The sequence below is a fragment of the Anabrus simplex genome, chromosome X (assembly GCF_040414725.1).
Source record: "Anabrus simplex isolate iqAnaSimp1 chromosome X, ASM4041472v1, whole genome shotgun sequence".
Lineage (NCBI taxonomy): Eukaryota > Metazoa > Arthropoda > Insecta > Orthoptera > Tettigoniidae > Anabrus > Anabrus simplex.
In genome coordinates this window covers 211,722,010-211,742,059 of record NC_090279.1, presented here as the reverse complement: position 1 = coordinate 211,742,059, position 20,050 = coordinate 211,722,010, and the positions used below count along the sequence as shown (strand labels likewise).

The following is a 20,050-nucleotide window of genomic DNA, read 5'->3' as shown; positions in this document are numbered from 1 at the left end:
TATTTTCCTCCTTTCTTAATCCGCTTACTCTCCAGGGTTGGTTTTTCCCCCGGACTCAGCGAAAGATCCCACACCTCTTCCGCCTCAAGGGCAGTGTCCTGGAACGTGAGATTTTGGGTCGGAGGGATACAACTGGGAAGGAGAACCAGTACTCCCCCAGGCGGCCTCAAGAGCTGAACAGGGGCCTTGTAGAAGTGGGAAGATTAGAAGAGATAGACAAGGAAGAGGGAAGGAAGTGGCCGTGGCCTTAAGTGAGATACCATCCCGGCATTTGCTTGGAGGGGAATGGAAAACCACGGAAAAGCACTTTGAGGATGGCTGAGGTGGGAATCGAACCCCCCTCTACTCAGTTGACCTCCCGAGGCTGAATCGACCCCGTTCCAACCTTCGTACCACTTTTCAAATTTCGTGGCAGAGCCGGGAATCGAAGCCTGGTCTCCGGGGGTGGCAGCTAATCACACTAACCTCTAGGCGTACGTACAAAGGCGGATTATTATTATTATTATTATTATTATTATTATTATTATTATTATTATTAGGCCCCTAATCCTCTCTCCATATCTAAGCCCCAAGGCCGAAGCACTGGTATTTTCTCCCTCAGGAGTTTCTGTGTGTGTCAAATCTATGGATATCTGGAAGATATGATGAGACAGAATATAAACAACGACTGAAATAAGTTCTTATTAAGGTAGTCTGGTTATTTTTCTACGTACAAGAAATCTGCTTTTGAAATTCTTGAAGATGATTGGAATACCAGTAGAACTGTTGGTTGTCAAAGGTTGGTTATCATTCCTCCACGTGATGTGGCGATATCTGAACATATTCCGACCTCTAGACGCACGTCGAGGTATCGAAGTTCGATTATATTTCCGTGGCATACAGTGCGCTCTGTTATTTCCTTTTGTAATTTAGTAAACGTTTACGTTCTCATACTATCCGACAGATGGCACTCACGTAGGATATTCTAATTTAAACTTTGTATCGCCAGATAGCGGGTAGATGTAGTTTAATGGTCTTTACAATGCGACGGGGCACGGCTAAATGCCTTGGTCTGTTTATTCGTACACTGCTATCGTAACATGTTATAATGTTTAATTCACTGAATCAGTAAACTGCACTGCTAACGAGATTCATGATAAGAATGTATTCATATCATGCCTCGCCTCAAAGCTAACTCGATGAATAACTGTTGTAATAAGCCGTAGGCTGTGTGTATAATAATAGCATGCGTGTTTCTAGCAGTTTACATGCCTGTTGAATGTATTTTTGGCAAGACGTTTAGTTTCTTTGACAAGAGAGGGGGAGTAGAGGAGAAAATACTAGATTTAAAAATAAGAACTGAACTGAGGGAAGGGAACAGAATAACAGAAAGTGTGGGCAGTTTAGCCGTCGGAGCTCGTGAAGTTAGACTGTTTCTTTGAATAGTTCAAAGATTTTCGAGTGAAAGTACGATGACACTGATATAAATTCTTGTAATCCCGTAGTTCAAGTTGTGCAATCCAGTTACGGTTTTGTTTTCGTTTAGCGTTATGGAGCTCTGTTTCTCTTCGTTATCACTTGTTCTAAATACTTGTAGCTTACAAGTCACTTTAAGACATATAATATTATGATACTTGTAGCATCGTGTGTAAGATGTATAATGAAAGGTGAAATTGAAATTAACAGCAGTGAATATGCTCCGGATAAAGGATATAGGCCTAATTAAATAAAAAAAATCATTACACTTCATTCTATTCGTGCAGTTAAAATATTTTTCTGGAATGGGCAAGGATAAAGTGAAATAGCTTACGTGCGATAGCACTGCAGACATATTTTTTCGTTTGTGCTGTTGTTGATAGTTTTGCACAGTGCGATTATTATTATTATTGACAAGAGGAGAGAAACTTGTTATTTTTGGGGATGAAATGTTTTAAAAAATAGTGTGCTTCTCTTTGAATATGATGGTGATAATGTGTTCGTGACGGAGTGAAGTGAAACAGTGTGAAAATAAAAGTGCATACACACAATGCATCATCATCATCAACAGATGCTGGACGACTCTGCTGAGGATGGACCTAGCCGTTGCAGTACCATCATCTACTACACGTGGAAGATCTGCACGTGTTTATTTTCACACGTGTTGCTTGTCTCCATGGTGGTCACGTATTGCATCATGGGAGCGTTTACGTTCAAGCATCTGGAGTCTGAAAATGAGATCCAGGTACGTGTGTCTTGGCGTAACTCCTTATCTATCGAAGTTAAAATACTACTTGTTTAATAACGTCGCTGAATGGAAGGATGGGGAAAAGCTAGGATTGGGAAAGTACCAGCCGTGACCTTAATTAAGATACAGCCCCAGCATTTGCCTGGTGTGAAAATAGGAAACCACGGAAAACCATCTTCAGGGCTGCCGACGCAGGGATTCGAACCCACTATCTCTCGAATGTAAACTGACAGTTGCGTGACCCTAATCGCACATCTACTTCCTCAGCGCATATCATACTGAAATAACCAATGCCATAACGAAACAAAATTGGGTTCCCTCCAAGAAACTATAAAACCTGTCAATAACGCGTACAAATTTAAACTACAGCAGATACTTCCTTGTCCGCCTCTGTGGTGTAGTGGTTAGTGTGATTAGCTATCACCTCTCAAGGCCTGGTTTGATTGCCAGCTCTGCCACGAAATTTGAAACGTAGTGCGAGTGCTGGAACGAGGTCCACTCAGCCAAGGGATGTCAACTGAGTAGAGAGGGTTCGATTCCCACCTCAGCCATCCCCGAAGTGGTTTTACACTAACTTAAGGCCACGGCCGCTTCCTTCCCTCTTCTTTGTCTATCCCTTCCAATCTTCCCTTCCCCTCACAAGGCCCCTGTTCAGCATAGCAGGTGAGGCCACCTGGGCGAGATACTGGTCCTCCTGCCCAGTTTTATCCCCCAACCCAAAGGCTCACGTTCCAGAACACTGCCTTTGAGGTGGTTGAGTTCGGAGCTCTCTCTGAGTCCGAGGGAAAAACCAATCCTGGAGAGTAAATCAATCAATCAATCAATCAATCAATCAATCAATCAATCAATCAATCAATCAATCAATCAATCAATCAATCAATCAATCAATCAATCAATCAATCAATCAATCAATCAATCAATCAATCAATCAATCAATCAATCAATCAATCAATCAATGTATATAGAAATGAATGTTTCTTTAGAATAAGAAACTACTGGACCGATTTCGCTGAAAATTTCGCAGTTTGTTCTTATTACTCCTGAGAGGGTTTAGGAAGTGGTTTGAACGGAATCCGATCGGTAGTGCGGCATAGAGGGTGAGAAGGGGTGAAAAAGAAACTAGGAGAGGGCGAGCAAACGGCAAGACAAATCTGATCAGGGGGTTGCCTAACCAAAAGTTCAGTGTGTGAAGATAATGGGTGTGTTTCTTAAAGGTAATCTTCTCCTTCTATACATAATGGCACAAGGTGTAGAGAAAGAGAAATATCGAAAATGACAAAGATTCTGGGTGAATGTTTGCATGTTCCAGCATAGCTGTCAACCAAAGTTAGTGAAATGTAAAAATCCGAAAATGACGGATATTAGTGGCGAATCCATAGTGTTCGGGGTAGCTGAGATGAACTGTGACCCTCTCGATGCCGTTTAAGTCAAAGATCAATCCTAATCTGTATGAGGGTGAGAAGCGGTGAAAAGGAATGTCCAAAATGACCGAGTTATGGGTGTACGTGTCATATTCCAGCACAGCTCTCCACCAAACATGATACACATATTTACCACGTTTCCATAGGAAATTCATATCGATTTGAATACGCTTTCCATATCGAACACCTCTTGGAAACGGGGACTCGGCTCGTATTGAGTCTCAAAGTCGATCCTACTAGGAAGTGGGATCGAATCGTACTCAATACGGATATAGTATCATGGAAACGCGGAACGTATTGAAATCGACTTGAAAATGCTACGGGTGCTCCATTGTAGTTTGTTTATCACGTACTTCCTTTGATTTCAGCTTACTGCTTCTTATATATTTTACCATGTGTAAGTATTAGCAGAAATCTGTGGACTCCGGAGGAGAGTATAACGTTATTGGAAATTGTTACGGGGATACCGTGGTGGACAGAGGTGAAAGAAGTTGCGGGCGTGATTGGGTCTATCTACTACAATCAAAAGATTAATTAAAAGCTTTAGCATTAGAGTTATATTTCATTTTTGGCTGTTTTTTTAAGGTGAGTCGGTAAGCCGTATCTTGATAATGTTAATTTGACAGAAAAGATGCCCCGTTATCTCAGGAAGTATTAAGTTTAGAGCTTTGATATTTTTACTACTTGTATTTACAACCTTTCCACAAGTACTGAACCAGGATGGAATGGTTGTATCAAGCGATTGTAAAGTTATGAATTTGTTTAATAAGTTCCAAATTGTTAACAAAAAAATGTCATTACAAATGTATGTAAATTAGAAACTGTATATGTGAAGTGCTTTAATCTGGTTCAGTAGCTGTATCATGGAACAAGGTGACTCTCTGCAAACAATGAACTGCCTATCCGGTGTAGTTTCTGAGATAATGGGTCAAACATGTGAAAGAAAGTCATTTTTCAGAATATGATTTCAAAGTAAAACAAAATGTTCCCTCACACATTTACCCACAACAGTGCCTAAAATGCAACTCTATTTAATCGAAACTATTGAAATGTTTGTTATGACTAAGGCCCGGATTTTCATGCAGTAATAGGTTAGACTGCAAAATAATTTGGTTAGTAGGAAGTGTCGGCCACCCCCTCTTCCATGATGTAGCTAGAGTAACATAAATTATAGGGGGTTCTGATGGGCGTACCCCTCATGTTTATGCAAACCCCATAGCATAATCGTTGTGAAGGTAGACTATACTTGCTTCTCGCTTCAGTAAGTTTGCATTCTAACCTATTAATGCATAAAAATCCGGGCTCTAGTTATGACAGTGCCGGAAACCTCTGCGCATTACATTCAGGAATAGAACAGTTAAAACTACAGCCTTCTAGATTAAAGGTTTCGACATATTTTTATTTTCAAAATGAAACGTGTCTAAGTTGTCCAATTTAACACTTGTGCATTGATTTTTAAAATAATTCTTTAAAATGCTTTCATGTGTCGTACTAAAATAAATTATACACCATTTTAATCAGCAGAGTCCAAATAATTGAATAAGACAACAGTTGGAAAATGTAATTTTAAAATGTTTTTTGGTTTCCGACTCCCCTTAATGCTGAATTTTAATAAAACGGAACAAGATTTCAGGCACAGAACTAGCTCGTTAGTTTAGATACAAGATAGGAGAAAACAGAAAATCAACAAAATTGCCAATTGACAAGCTCCCAATGTTACAAATGTTACTCCATCCACTCAGTAGTAAAGCAGACAGATCTCCCAATTTCTGTTTTAGAGTATTTATAATCTTCCAAGAGCACCTTTTGCTCCACCAAGCTATCTAGGAGACCACAAAGTTACCGCCTTCCAAAAGGCACTATTTAACCATCACAAGGAAAAGAGCGTCTTTTTCTATTCAAATTTTACCCTTGGAAACCTAGTTCTAGAACGGCCCAGGCCTATCAGAAAGCACAACCTACAATTCAAACAGTATTCACCGTATTATGCCTATTGCTCACGGTAAAATGTTTCATACAATTTGTTGTACAATTAATTTTATAAAAATTCGGCGAAAACAAGTTGTATTGCTCACGCTAAAATTATTTTATAAAATCCGTGGAAGCGTCAGGATGGCCATCTATGAACTCACTTCTGAACTAAGATGTGTATGTGCTGCCATCTACCGATAAACTTTTAAACCAAGAATCAGCTGTTCAACTTACAGTGTGTTTGAGAGTATGGCTCCAACAAACAAAGCAACACTTGCTGCTTTAGCTGCAATAATATGTTGTACAGTGGTAAAAAGGAAGAAAAGAGATGCCGGGAAATGCTAGACTCGGGATTGAATCAAAAGAAGAGAAGAAGGTAGAGGATTGCTGTCATTGGTCGAAAATTAGTTGAGGTTACAAGACCAGCATTCATATAGGAATTCGGCGATTGTGTTCTCTGCCCCTCTTCTTGCATTTCTGTTGTGGTGAAGTGGCGTTTTAACTTCGTACAAACAAGGATATTTCTGGTATTCGTCCAGTGAAACACTAACAGCTTCCTTAGTCCACCCAGATCCTGCCATTTTAGAAAGAATTGTCTGTTTACAATCGAGCTTCACAATCTTTTCACGACGTAGCGCCAGCATCATCGTGATGTCACCTTCGCTGATTGGTTCGTTTAGTAAAATTAATTTTACGGAATAGAACATGTCCTATTTTATGAAAAGTTTTATCAAAGGTTTTATAAAACTTGAATTTGTCCGCGAGCAACAGGAATTTTATAAAATTAAATTATTGTACAATAAATTTGACAGAAAATTTTACCTGAGCAACAGGCATTAGACACTCGACAGTCTAACTTCTTAACATAAAAGAATTAAAATTGAATTTTACGGGGGGTATCGAATACCCATTCTACCGGGCCTTTGAGGGAAACAAAACACAGGTTAGAGTTGTATGTATGTTCAGTATTCAGCCCTAAGGCTGGTTGGATCCTCAACAGCTCTGCCATCAGCTGTCATAGATGGCCTAGCCATCACTGAAGAGGCGTACTAGGGAAATGAGGAGTGAGGTAGTTTCCCGTTGCTTTCCTGACCGAGCTAAGCAGGGACTGGCTGCGTAAGGAATGGTATTACTAGCATCGCTCATGCCTCAGTCACTTTCATATTGTCAAAACCAAGGATAAGACTGAGACAGATCAATGAAAGTAACAAAATTGCTCTAGCCTATACCAGAAGACAAAGTGCACTGTAAACACTAGGTCCTGCCAGCAAAGGTTACTGGCCCCAAAATCAAAATGATGCAGAGTTGGACAATTGCTCTCCTTGAAATTTACGCTTAGAAACTTGAAACCCTAACTGGGCTCATGGCCCGACGTTGCAGAGGCTAATCCTATGCTACAGAAGTGACTAGATGGAGAAAATTTAAGTTACAAAGGCTACAGACAGAAAAGGATTATAAGGTCATGGTCACCTCGAGGTCGAGTTGATAGGGAACTCGAGAGGGTGTGAGTAGTCAGTTACAGATTGTGTCTTTGCTTATATATTGTGATCTTTTTATGGCTGATGATGACATTATATATGTCGAAACCGGTCCCAAACTTGAATAAAAGGTATTTGTAACATAAACACGTACCTAATTAGTATTGAAAAGGTTGAACCTAATAGATATCTTATCGTTAATCTCAATTCAATACGGAAACAATAATGAAGTTCATATCTTTAAATAAACTCGAGCGGGTGTCACACTCTCTATTCCCTAATTTTAGCTAAGTGATTTTCGGCTTGTTTCAAATTTACATTAGAAATATAAATTTACATTTTAGAAGATTGGAAATTTAAGGTTACCTTATTAAGTAAGGAAACCTTCCTCTCGGGCTAGCTATCACATAGTTATTAAATGGCTCCCATTACCTTAATCTGTAGGGATACTCGATGAAGGGCGAGACACCCCCGCCTCCTCTATTAACACACACTCAGCACACTGGATGATCAATAAGACAAGGTGGCTCGAAAAGGTACCAGCTTTTATACCCGAGAGGAAGGTTCTAGAGAGCTCTGGGCTAAGGCCTGACGCACCTCCAAATTTTATTGGATAATCAAAAAGGTACAAGACGGATCCTGTTGGCTAAAAATAAATATACAAAATTTTCTCTTGGTCGATATTTGAAGTTGGCGAACAGAGATAGAAGTGTTGCAAACAAAGCATAATCAACCCAGTTTAGGAAACTTCAAAATAAAAAATTACTTAACAATTTTAATAATTCCTCTTCACACTAGAGGGCATAACATCAGTTTTTTAGTAGAGACATCTGTAGAGAAAAGTCCAAACTTTTTGCACTAGTTGTTGCGACCTTCATATATCAGATGGCGTTCTTCAAGGCGCTTCATTTGAATGAACGGGGCGGGTGTACCTCGCGGTACAGAAATAATACGAGAAAAGGAAGTTGCTAGGGTTCCACTTCCGTAACACAAATTGTCAGTTGACTCCCAGCCATTAGACATATTTACGTTGTCTGCAAGAAAATCTTGTATGGTTTATCATTATAAATTGTTTCCAAGTGTTGAGCCCATCAAATCATCAGACTATATAGATTAAGGTACTGTTGCAGGTGAAGCGCAACATCTCCAAGATTCGCAGCAACATGACGGCCAGGATATGGCAGCTGACGGACGGGTCGCCGTATCTGTACCAGGAGAACTGGACGAGGGACGTGCAGGCAGAGCTGGAGCTGTTCGAGAAGGAGCTGGTGCGGTGTATCAAGTCGGACGGCTGGGATGGCAACGAGGACGAGACCACTGTGCAGTGGACACTGTCTGGGGCGCTCTTCTACTCCATCATCGTCATCACCACCATCGGTAAGTAACAACAGTCAGAGGCTATCCCTCTCCTTACCGGAAATTATGATCACTGCAGACTTCCTCTTTTATTCCTTTGTCCCAGTACCAATTCTCCTACTACACTACCTCCTCTTCGTTGGCTTACCACAGTCTCCGATCACAATTAGTTCCATATCTCCTTATTGTATTAAATCTTTTCTCTGTTCATATACTCTTTCGATTTCATCATCCGCTGAACTAGTAGGCATACAGACCTGCATTCTTGCTTGGTGTCTACTATGGTTGTTCTACGACAGAGCTGGACGTTTGAAGCTAGCTCAGTGCGGCCAGGCTTATCTGACGTATTTTTGGGCAGCTTACGTAGCAAGCTCTCCTCCAGTACTCAGCGAAATGTTGATTGGGGTACAGTATTTAAAATAAAACAGTATAATCGCAAAAACATACCTGACCTTTTCAAGATATTCCACTCACTATAAACAGTTCGTTTTGTTTTCTTGCATTTATTCATTCAAAGAAAAGTGACACGTTATTATTTTTGTGTTACAATCTACGAAGGTACAGGATTTAAGCGTACAAGCTTATTTTTCAATTCCTTGGATGGATATGACAGTATTTCCATTTAAAAAGTCCTGTTATTCATTCAGCAAAATGTAATGTAAGTTTACTGGTTAGTTTTGCACTGTGTTGTAGTGTTGTGTGACTTTCCCTGTTCACTGAATTTCTGAAAATAGTATTTAATACTTATCGGCCTTCCCATGACGATAGCTAGCCTCTAAATGGCGAGGCAGTTTCATCATGAGTGAGGACACCGGTATTTACTATCCAAGATTAAAGTAGAAGGACAGTTTAAATGTATCTACTAGATAGAAGTAGAGCATGGCTTCAAATAAATAACCTAACTGATTTTATTCCCGGAAAGCATGATTCGATTGTTGACGAGTTCATCAGATAATTTGTGTCTGGTTTTCGTCCAGAGCCTTCTCGAACTTTCCTCTCGGGCATAAAAGCTGACGAAACTAAGCAACCACAAGCCACAGCTTATCCACCGTAACTTCGTATTATATTAGAAATATTTCTAAAGTACCTCTTAAAATGTTATAGTGAACATTGTAATTCATTACGTATAAATATCAATCAATCAATCAATCAATCAATCAATCAATCAATCAATCAATCAATCAATCAATCAATCAATCAATCAATCAATCAATCAATCAATCAATCAATCAATCAATCAATCAATCAATCAATCAATCAATCAATCAATCAATCAATCAATCAATCAATCAATCAATCAATCAATCAATCAATCAATCAATCAATCAATCAATCAATCAATCAATCAATCAATCAATCAATCAATCAATCAATCAATCAATCAATCAATCAATCAATCAATCAATCAATCAATCAATCAATCAATCAATCAATCAATCAATCAATCAATCCTGATCTGCATTTAGGGCAGTCGCCCAGGTGGCAGATTCCCTATCTGTTGCTTTCCTAGCCTTTTCTTAAACGATTGCAAAGAAATTGGAAATTTATTGAACATCTCCCTTGGATTGATTGTTTTTTTCTAATTGCTTAACGTCACACCGACACAGATAGGACTTACAGCGACGATGGAATAGGGAAGGGCTAGGAGTGGGAAGGAAATGGCCGTGGCCTTGATTAAGGTACAGCCCCAGCATTTGAATGGTGTGAAAATGGGAAACCACGGAAAAGCATCTGCAGGGCTGCCGACAGTGGGATTCGAACCCACTATCTCCAGGATGCAAGCTCACAGCTGCGCAACTCTAACCGCACGGCGAACTCGCTCGTGGATTGATTGTTGGATGTGCTAGCGAGTGGTGGGCTGTTCCAAGAGCTCTGTATTATCTTGTGATAAATTAGTTAATAATTGTAGAAATTTAGCAAATTTTGTGTTTGTGTGATACATTTAGTTCCATAAATATTGGTGCTTGTTTGTAGTAAACTGCGATTAGTGGTATTTATTTACAGTTTTCACACTGAGTAGTTCCGTAGGTGTTCGCTAGATATTACAACCGGTAATTTAGGACTGCGTGAAAAAAGAAATACATCTTTCTTTTTAATAGTATTATTAAAATATCAGTAGGTTTGTTGATAAAATACTTACAATGACGGGATATTAAAGAGTCGTAACTTCGGCAGCGGTTATAGTCTATTTGACAGGGTATTTCAAATAGCAGTTCAACAGTTCTACCTACCACGAAGGTAATCACTTCTTTAAATAACGCGATACTGTTGTAAATGTTGTTTAAAGAAAGGATTTCAATAGAATATACAGCATTTCATTGGCGAAATATTTAAGAGTCGTATTGTTATTTATTATTGTCACTCTTCGTATTTTAATATTGCCATTGTTGTCTACAGTCGTGAACAAAGTGTGTAGTGTACCAAGAAAATATAAATGAAAATCAGCTGATTCTTGTATTCCGATCATTTGTAGTTCTGAGTAGGCAGTTATAGTATCCGTACACCCTTGATCTTTCAGTATTTATGAGCCGTTAGCTAATAATCAAGTTCCTGCATCCGAATAATTGCAATTCAAGTCCCAGGCGTGGTTTAGACAGGATTGCTTTTGAGAAATTATTGTAAACAACCTCATATTTTTCAGCATTTAAGGACACTTTTCCCGCCTCCGCTTTGTCCAGAACAAATCTCACATGGAGTGACCGGGATTTGAACCACGGTATCCAGCGGTGAGAAGCCGCCTGAGCTACGGAGGCTCACACTCTTCATTGTATCCGGTCAAAAGACATAAACTGTAATGACGTAAATAACTTATTTCTTATAACTAAAGCCCGGATTTTTATGCACTAACAGGTTAGATTGCAAACTAATTTGGTTAGTAGGAAGTGTCGGCCACCCGCGCTTCCATAATGTAGCAAGAGTAACATAAATTACAGGGGTTCTGATGGGCCGTTCCCCTAATGTTTATGCAAACACCGTAACCTAGTCGTTGTGAAGGTAGACTATATTTGCTACTGGCTTCAGTAAATTTGCATTCTAACCTATCAGTGCATAAAAATCCGGGCTCTACTTATAACGTAAACTGGAAATGACGTGGATTTGTGCCTCCATTTCAAACTCGTGTATCACCGCAGTGATCGAGAGTGACTGGGAGAACTTCGCCCAGCCTTCATGGCCTGTGACGTAGGCACAACGTCACTGGATGAATAGCATACACTCATCACCTGCTTACAGTGCTCAGAGGTGCGGTGATTTAATTTATTTATACGGCAAATTTTGCCGAAACGAGTTAAGATAGGTTGTCAAAGTATCTAAGTGTCCGTTTACCGGATGTTCTTCACATGGAATTTGTATTTCAGATTTGACTGTTTCCTCGTGGAGGTTTTCAATGTTTCTTCGCTATTGTTGGAGAAGTTTGCTCGCTCATTTGCGAAGAACACTGCTGATCAATTATGTTTTTGAAGAATATTGCCAATGGTTATTTATTTTATTATTATTCTTGATTTGTTATGCCCATTCATTGAGCGCGTTGGAGCTTGTTCATTGGCTTGTTGACTTTCGCTTTCCTATTCTTATAAATAGGACAATGGGACAAATTTCTACGAGAAATCTTGAGGATGCGGGGTAAGAGGTGTGAGGGGAAAACCTGGCTGCCGCACATGCGCCTGTCTCAAGTCTCAACGGCTGACAATAAACATCGGTTTCGTCCGCGGTGAGGTGCTGTTGATTCAGAGACTCGTCAGATGGAGATAGTAGCTTACTCGCTGCCCTATTTTCTTATTCATTATTAAATCAACTCCTGCATTTGTGTTGATAATTATGCGGTCGCCTAACCAAAATCCCTACTCTTCCTGCCAATGTACTTCACTTATACCAACTATATCTAATTTTAGTCTATCCACGTACCTTTTCAGATTCTCTAACCTACCACAACGATTCAACCTTCTAACATTACACGATCCGACTTGTAAATGTCAGTATTCGTTGCTGAGATTAGAAACTGAAGTGCTTAATGAAACTGAGATAATAGTTTGTATCTCTCTCAAAATATTGTTTTTTTTTACAAAACCCTCTTTAACAATAACTGAATCTATTCCGAAAAATGAGTTGTTATTATTACTAGCAGTTTCCCGCTGGCTCCGCCCGCAATGTACAAAGTATGGTGTTGTTCGTTACTATCCTCACGGATGTATTTGCAAAGTTTCAAGTTAATGAAATGAAGCACGTGATCTGCTGTGGTAATAGAATGTAATATTATGTCAACAAAACACTTGAAAATACACCACACAAAGAAATTGAATTAAACGTTCCTTGGAACAACACTACGCGCCGAACTGTTAAAAAGTCCTTCAGAGATCTTCGTCATGGAGACAAATGTACTCATAACTTTTCTCAGAATCTACCAATTTAAGTAGTTATTACCTAAAAAGAAAGCGCTTGATCCACTGAGCGTTTTTAGACCAAAACGAACTGCGTACCTCAATTAGAACGAAAGTTATGATTGCTTCAATGAGAAAAAAATTGAAAAATCAAATAATTTGAGGAAGGCGGAAGTTAAGTGATTTATAGTACCTGATGACAAATCTGTGCATGAATACCTTTCAGTTAAAAAAATGAAGGAAATCGACCGGATAGAATGGCCAGACTGACTGACTTTCGTTTTCATCAATTTTTTAATATATAGATATTCGTACCGGGGGCAACACAACAATTGTGTGTCTAAGTATATCGATTCAGTAACGCTATAAGTTAAGGAGCGATCATAAACTTTTGGTTCGACGGGATGTCAATCAGGCAAAATCGCTGTGAGCAGGTTGAAGATCCCCATATGGTAAAACAACGTGTTCTGCTGCGTGAAGAAGTCCGTAACCACCTACTGCGCATACTCGACCTTTCAAGGCCTTTTTGAGAGGACCGAAGGCGTGAGAGATCAGGGCTGTCTTATTGTTGTCCAGATCGACCGGCGTCTTGTATCGAAACGTGACCCGCACGGGACTTGGCGCACCATCCCACAGCGGTGGTTTTCGACAGACATGCTGCCCCATACACTGTCTTCATTCTCCGATGGATGTCCACCGGTGTTTGTCCTTCGGCAGCCAAGAACAGAATAACAGCCCGTTGGTCCTGTTTGGACGCATTTGGTAATCACGTCGCCATAGTTCACGTGACCGCATTTCATTCACACACACACACGACCGCCACACTAATCCCTTTGCCTACATGTCCGTGCTTATATACCCGCATAGGAGTCGAGCTACGTTGCATGTCCGCTGCAGCAACGCGCTCAAACGGAAACTTTTTGATGATGATGACGATGCTTGTGATTTAAAGGGGCCTAACATCTAAGGTCATCGGCCCAAAGGAAACTTTTTCATCACGCCTTATATAAAGTGCATAATACATTACATCAGTTAGTCCAGAAGTGGGCATCTTTCTGAACGCTGGCCCTTGGGTGTAGCCGGGAGTAGATCTTCTGATGAAAGTGAATGACAATGGCATGTACCTACAAATCACCAAATGTAGGACAAGTAGGAAGAGGGGATGGAAATATGAATAAGATAAGACGAACTCTTTTGTACGATAGGACAATATACGTAAACTGTAATGACTCATATTAACTGTACACTTTACGTTTTATCACTTTATGAATAACACAAAATCTGAAACTGCATGTAACAGTGGCATATGAGAATTGATCTCTCTTTAAATAATCAAATGTTTTATGCTGTACTTCTAAAATTTAGAAGTAAATAAACCAACTCTAGGAAAGGAAAGTGTAGGCTATTACAACAGGAGAAAGATCACACTATATTCTCTCTAATACGACTCTTAGATAAGAAATAAATTGTAGTTCATATAGCCACGGCCTACTTGATGCGTCGCTCTGGGTAGTGTAGATCTAGTTGGCCGTGACATAGCCAAGGCAAGAAAGGGATTTTGATTGGCTGTTCTCTTCTCATTCTCTCATATTTAGTTGCGTGCGCAGTGGAATGCAATGTTCTTGTTACTAGGAAATTAAATATTATCTAAGGGCACATATATTAAAAGCGAACAGAGATCATGTTTCGACTATTGTCTAACTATTTACGTTGAGTATTGTCTGTATTGGTCTATTGAACGTTTATGGATGAGTTTAACGATCAAAATACAGTACAATCTTGATGGAAATTTATTTATCCATTTATTTAGTGCATGATCTGATAAATATATATACATATTATATACACAATAGAAGTCTGATGTAGTGAAATTGCAATGCAACTGACGAGGACGCTGTCATATGGGAGGATACGTTGCGCTGAACGACTCATCAACAAAAAGAGCTGCCTGTCTTCCCTCCCGTCAAGCACTTCCTTGTGTAAACAAAGCAACGTCACCTGCTTACACAAGTCCCTCACAGGGACCATTCACCTTTCAGCATTCCCTCGACTATCCTTATCCTACAGCTCTCTCCGCATGTGTCTTGTAGCCCACTTTGCGCAAACTGAGTCCTACAAACTATCAGGGGTGGTGCATCATTAAGGGCTAAAGGGGATTAGCCCCATCAGATTTTCGTACATAAGAATTTAGAAATGTTATTTATATTTTAGACACGGTAATTGAATACCTGCCCGCAAAAACGCTCTAACCGTCACTTTTCTAGAATGCTGGGTTTCCGTGCATAAACGATGTATGCGGTCAGAGTGAGCCATGTAGGAAGTTATGTTGGCAAACATGAACGTTAAGCGCCTTTTTTCTTTTGTTTAAATTTCGCCACGGGTCGTGCGGGTGCAGAAACGTTGTATCAATAGAGGAGGAAAGTCGTGTGTCGCTAAGTCCTAGTATGTGCAACGATATAAATTGGGGACGAAAACGCAAAATTAAATATAGTAAATGGAAGAGGAATGAAAAGAAATACAAGCGGAATTCGGTTCACAATAACAAATCAGTGCCTGGGAAAATCCTTGCTGAACAGGTGGGTGCAAAAACGTTCTAAGCCAATGTAAGAAAGTCAACGTGTTTTATACAGTCTGGGTGGTCTATCCAAGCTTATTATAACAGGCGGAACTGGGATGTAAAGAGAGCAAGACATATTTATATGCATATACAGTATATATAATACATATAGTACGTATATAATACAGTCAATAATAAAAGGTCTGATAACGCATTAAAATGTAAGACATATGAATCTCCCATTAAAGACCCATTGCCTGTATCTGCGGAAAAGAAAGCTAATCTCTGAGACATGTGTCGATACATTCCTGAAAAAAATATCGAACTTTTTATGAGAACCTAAAGACAAAGAAGTGACAATGTAATGTTTACTCATCATTGAAAACATTCTCGCAACAATATAGCTCGTGTTCAACTCTAACAATGGGTAATGCAAATTAGAAATGTGGTTTCTGTTTCATTATTTTTATACAGAATTAAAACAATAAATTATATTAAAAGCTATAAATATTTTTAGTAGCATAAACGTTGTAACGCGCAAAAATGTGCTACTACCTTTTTGCACGGACGTCCAACGATCATCTCTTATATCTTGATTTTAAAGTCGCACATTGTCAAAATTATTATGCATTACTAACTAGTGGACTCATTTAGGCCCGGTTGTATAAAACTTTTGATCTGAGTTTAAAGAGGAAAAATGGCTGCCAGTCAAGTTGAACTTCGATTTTCCGTTGTATAAACGCTAATCTAAGATCATCTCGTCTTGATCTAAGTTCAGATTTGACTGCCGAATATTCGTCGGTTAATCTCTTTGAACTTAGATCATTATCATTCATATTAAACATTGAACTAGACCTGAAGACTTAAGAGTGTTTCCTTGTATCGTATCTGCGTAAGAATACCGTACCTTAATAATATCGAGGTGCGTTATAAATATATTGAATGCTAGTAGTTAAATAATATTGCTAAAGATCGCTCGATTTTTTCAGAAGTGAGGTTATGTGAATATCATATAAACAATAGCCTACTGCTATACCAACATGTTGTTACTTAGTTTTCTATTATGTTTCAAGTTTACAAAACAAAAACATATATATTTTCTTTAGCAGGGATGTCAGATTATCCTGACTTTTCGTCTGATGAAGAGTTGATTTTACAACGAGCTCCTCGCGTCTTTCGGCACAGACGGAATCCGATTATTGAATTGTGTGAAATGTTCAAAATAAGATTTCGTTTATCGAAAGATGTTGTGGAACGACTGGAACTAAAGTTAAGGGACACACTACAAAAACCTAGTCAAATAAATGATCCCCTGTCACCCATGTATATGTTCCTAACAACTCTTAGGTTTTATGCTACAGTAAGTTTTCAAAAGGTTGTTGGAGAGCTCTTTAACATTGACAAGTCAACGGCTTTCTCTTTCAACTTTGATGTCACCATATAGGTTCTTTTATTTTCTATTATATGTTTGTATCATGACAGTACAATATCCACCAGATCGCCCTTTTCTTTCTGTGTGAAGTTCCTTCCATGTTTACTTCGCGAGATTACAATATTATCTTCTTCTCCTTATTCGACAGTCACGGCAATTTCGTATTTCATTTGTTGACAGTCACGGCCAGGTCAATCCCACTATTTAAGTATTATCCAACGGGCCGAGCGATTTCGTATTTCATTTGTTTTGCGGTGTTGCCACGTCCAATTTTTTGAACTCCGATTACATTTGAACTACACATGTGTAAACCGAGTTCAGTTTTATACAACGCGATGAAGTCGTAATCTCAGTTCATTTTCAGAACTAAGTTCTTAATTGATCTCCAGTCAGATGTCTTTATACAACCGGGCCTTAAAGTAATTGTCAATGGTAGAATAAACATTCACAAACAATTCGCTTGTTTATTTGTTTTTCTTCTCTCCTTAAAAATTTGCATTTTGAGGGTTACGACATTTTTGCTGGCAGGTATTCAATTAATTTAATGGGACCAAATTAATATCTGAGTAACACTGTTCTGAAGTAATTAATGATATGAGAAAATAAAAGTATGATTGTATTACAAATTTTCTACGTTAATCCCGACTCTTGGGGCTAATTCGTTCTCAGTCCTCATGGTGAGTTGAAGGTCAATGAACCTTTGAGGGAGTGAAAGTTTCAATGCATTTTAAAATGTCAAGCTCACATGCCCGCAATAAGAAAAAAAGACAATGTAGACGAAGTTATAGCGGCGGGTGTTATTGCAAACTCACGTGTATTCGCCTAACTTCATGTAACATCTTCTTGTGACCATTCCGACACGTTTGGAATTTTAGTTTACAGTTCGCGTTTAGCAGTTGCGGAGTGGAGAGCATAAGTTCTGGATTGTTTTTGCTTAACAGTGATTAGCATGTAGTGTTTAAAATAGCGAATAGTTTGCACCGGAGAAGAATCGACGAGCGGAATTTCTTTATACATCAGGTAGGCCCTCACTTTTAAATTTTATTATTAGCATCAAGCAATCTTGACTGTACTGATACTGCCAATAAAGATGTAATGACAGGATTTACAACAGCCCGCCTCTGCGGTGTAGTGCCGCCCCTGTGTTCGATTCCCGGATCTGCCACGAAATTTGAACGATGTAGTATTGTCATGGAAGTAAATTTAGTACGCCTCTGTGGTTTAGTGGTTAGCATGGTTAGCTGACACAAAATTCGAAAAGTGGTACGAGGGCTGGAACGTGGTCCACTCGCCTCGGGACGTCAACTGAGTAGAGGGGTGTTCGCTTCCCACCTCAGCCATCCTCGAAATGGTTTTTCGTGTTTCCCACTTCTTTTCCAGGAAAATGCCATGATGGTACCTAACTTAAGGCAATGGTCCCTTCCTTCCTCTTCCTTGTCTATCCCTTCCAGTTTTCCCATGCCCCCTACAATGCCCCTATTCAGCAAAGCAGGTGAGGCCGCCTAGGTGAGGTACTGATCCTCCTCGCCAGTTGTACCTCCCAACTCAAAGTCTGACGCTCCAGAATACTGTCCTTGAGGCGTTAGAAGTGGGATCGCTCGCTGAATCTGAAGGAAAAAAAATGACACCTGGAGCGTAAACGGAGAAGGAAAGAAAGAAAGAAAGAAAGAAAGAAAGAAAGAAAGAAAGAGAACTAAATTTAGTCGATATTTATTTTTCCTTCAAAGTTGTATTAATATCACCCAGATCTGAAAATTATACAAAATATGTGATTAAATACTAAATGGAATGTTTATAATTGAAATAAGAGTGACATGACATATTTATTATTCTCTAAGCATGAAATACGGGGTGAAACGAACAATTATTATAAGACAATAAGACACTAACATGTCGATATGTACTGTACAATATGTTAAGCCATAAATATTTCCACCTTCACATAAACAAACGTTCTTAGTAGTTGATGTTGAATTGTTAAAAGGCGCAATTTAAATGCTGTTTCAGTCTCACTGCTCAAGTCGGTAGTTCTATTTACACTTTCTAATTTAAATATTCAATATTGTCTTGTTAGTTCTGAGAATCACAATCACAATCACGATCGCGCTGAGCCCTTTCAGGAACATTTCCTTGACGGAAATTTCTTCGTGTCTTTGGTTTTCCTGCCTCAAAACTGACTTCACTACTGTCTATTAACGATGAACATTTTTTTTACTTCTTCGGAGAGCTTTTAACCCTTTATGAACGGCCGTCATCAGTAAGTGACTCCCGCAACAGGAACCTTGATAGCAGACAAAATTCAAACATCGTGTTTTATACAACGATAACATGTATAAAGATTGATTGTTTCACAGTGCCACACGGCGAGTCGCCTAACATCAGAATCATCAGAATTAATTAAAAATATACGAAAGTGTAATTTTATAAATCAATTCAATATCGAACCTGGATATCTCGAAGCTCCATTAATCGAAATTCGGTTACACGAATGTCTTGATTTCTCGTAGTTTGTGAGGAACAGAGAAAGGGTTACAGTGATGCTGGGAGCTAATATGACGGGAACCAAAAAACAAACTTCTAGTGATCGGAAAATCGGCGAAGCCTCGTTGCTTTTCGAGGGTGAATTCATTACCGGTCACGTACGAGAACAACCCTGGAAGTTGTGGATGACAAGCACCATTTACGAATCTTGGCTGCGTGGTTTCGAACCTACATACAGAGTCAGTCGAATATAAATGACTCTGTTTCTTACAGCAATAAATGTTGCTGAAAACTATGGGGAAGAAAAGAAGCTTAGGAGTAAAAATCAAAGGAGACTAACGGATTTTTCCAAATGTGTTAGCTGAGATATGTTTCTTTTTTCACTACAGCCTGTAGTGTATTCTATCTTCTAAAATCTTACTTTAATAGGGGTCATAATTAAAGCAATGTCCTGGAATTTGTTGGTATATTTTTAAATAGTGTAAAAAGTACTGTATTCAGCATAAGCCCGTAGGTACATATGATTCAATTATGCGCTATATATGCTCAAAATGCCTTTGCTGGTAAGATGTAGTGTTTACAGTGCGCTATGTCTTCTGGTATGGGCTAGAATAAAATTGTTACTTTCATTGACCTGTCTCAGTCTCATCCTTGGCTTTGACAATATGAAAGTGAGTGAGGTATGAGTGATGCTAGTAATACCATTCCTTATGCAGCCAGTCCCTGCTATGAATGGTGTGAAAATGTCGCTCATAGGGTCGGTTGGTGCATGCAT

General features: G+C 39.2%; 1 protein-coding gene across 1 annotated transcript in view; it reads left to right on the top strand.

Moving 5' to 3' along the window:
• The first annotated feature begins 1,111 nt into the window (after nucleotides 1-1,111).
• The window catches only part of galene, a 161,481-nt gene continuing 142,542 nt past the window's right edge, over nucleotides 1,112-20,050 (top strand). The window contains exons 1-2 of the mRNA XM_067159180.2: nucleotides 1,112-2,200; nucleotides 8,204-8,450. Coding sequence (XP_067015281.2) covers nucleotides 2,006-2,200; nucleotides 8,204-8,450 — 442 coding nt within the window. The 5' untranslated portion in view covers nucleotides 1,112-2,005. The remainder of the gene's footprint in view (nucleotides 2,201-8,203; nucleotides 8,451-20,050) is intronic.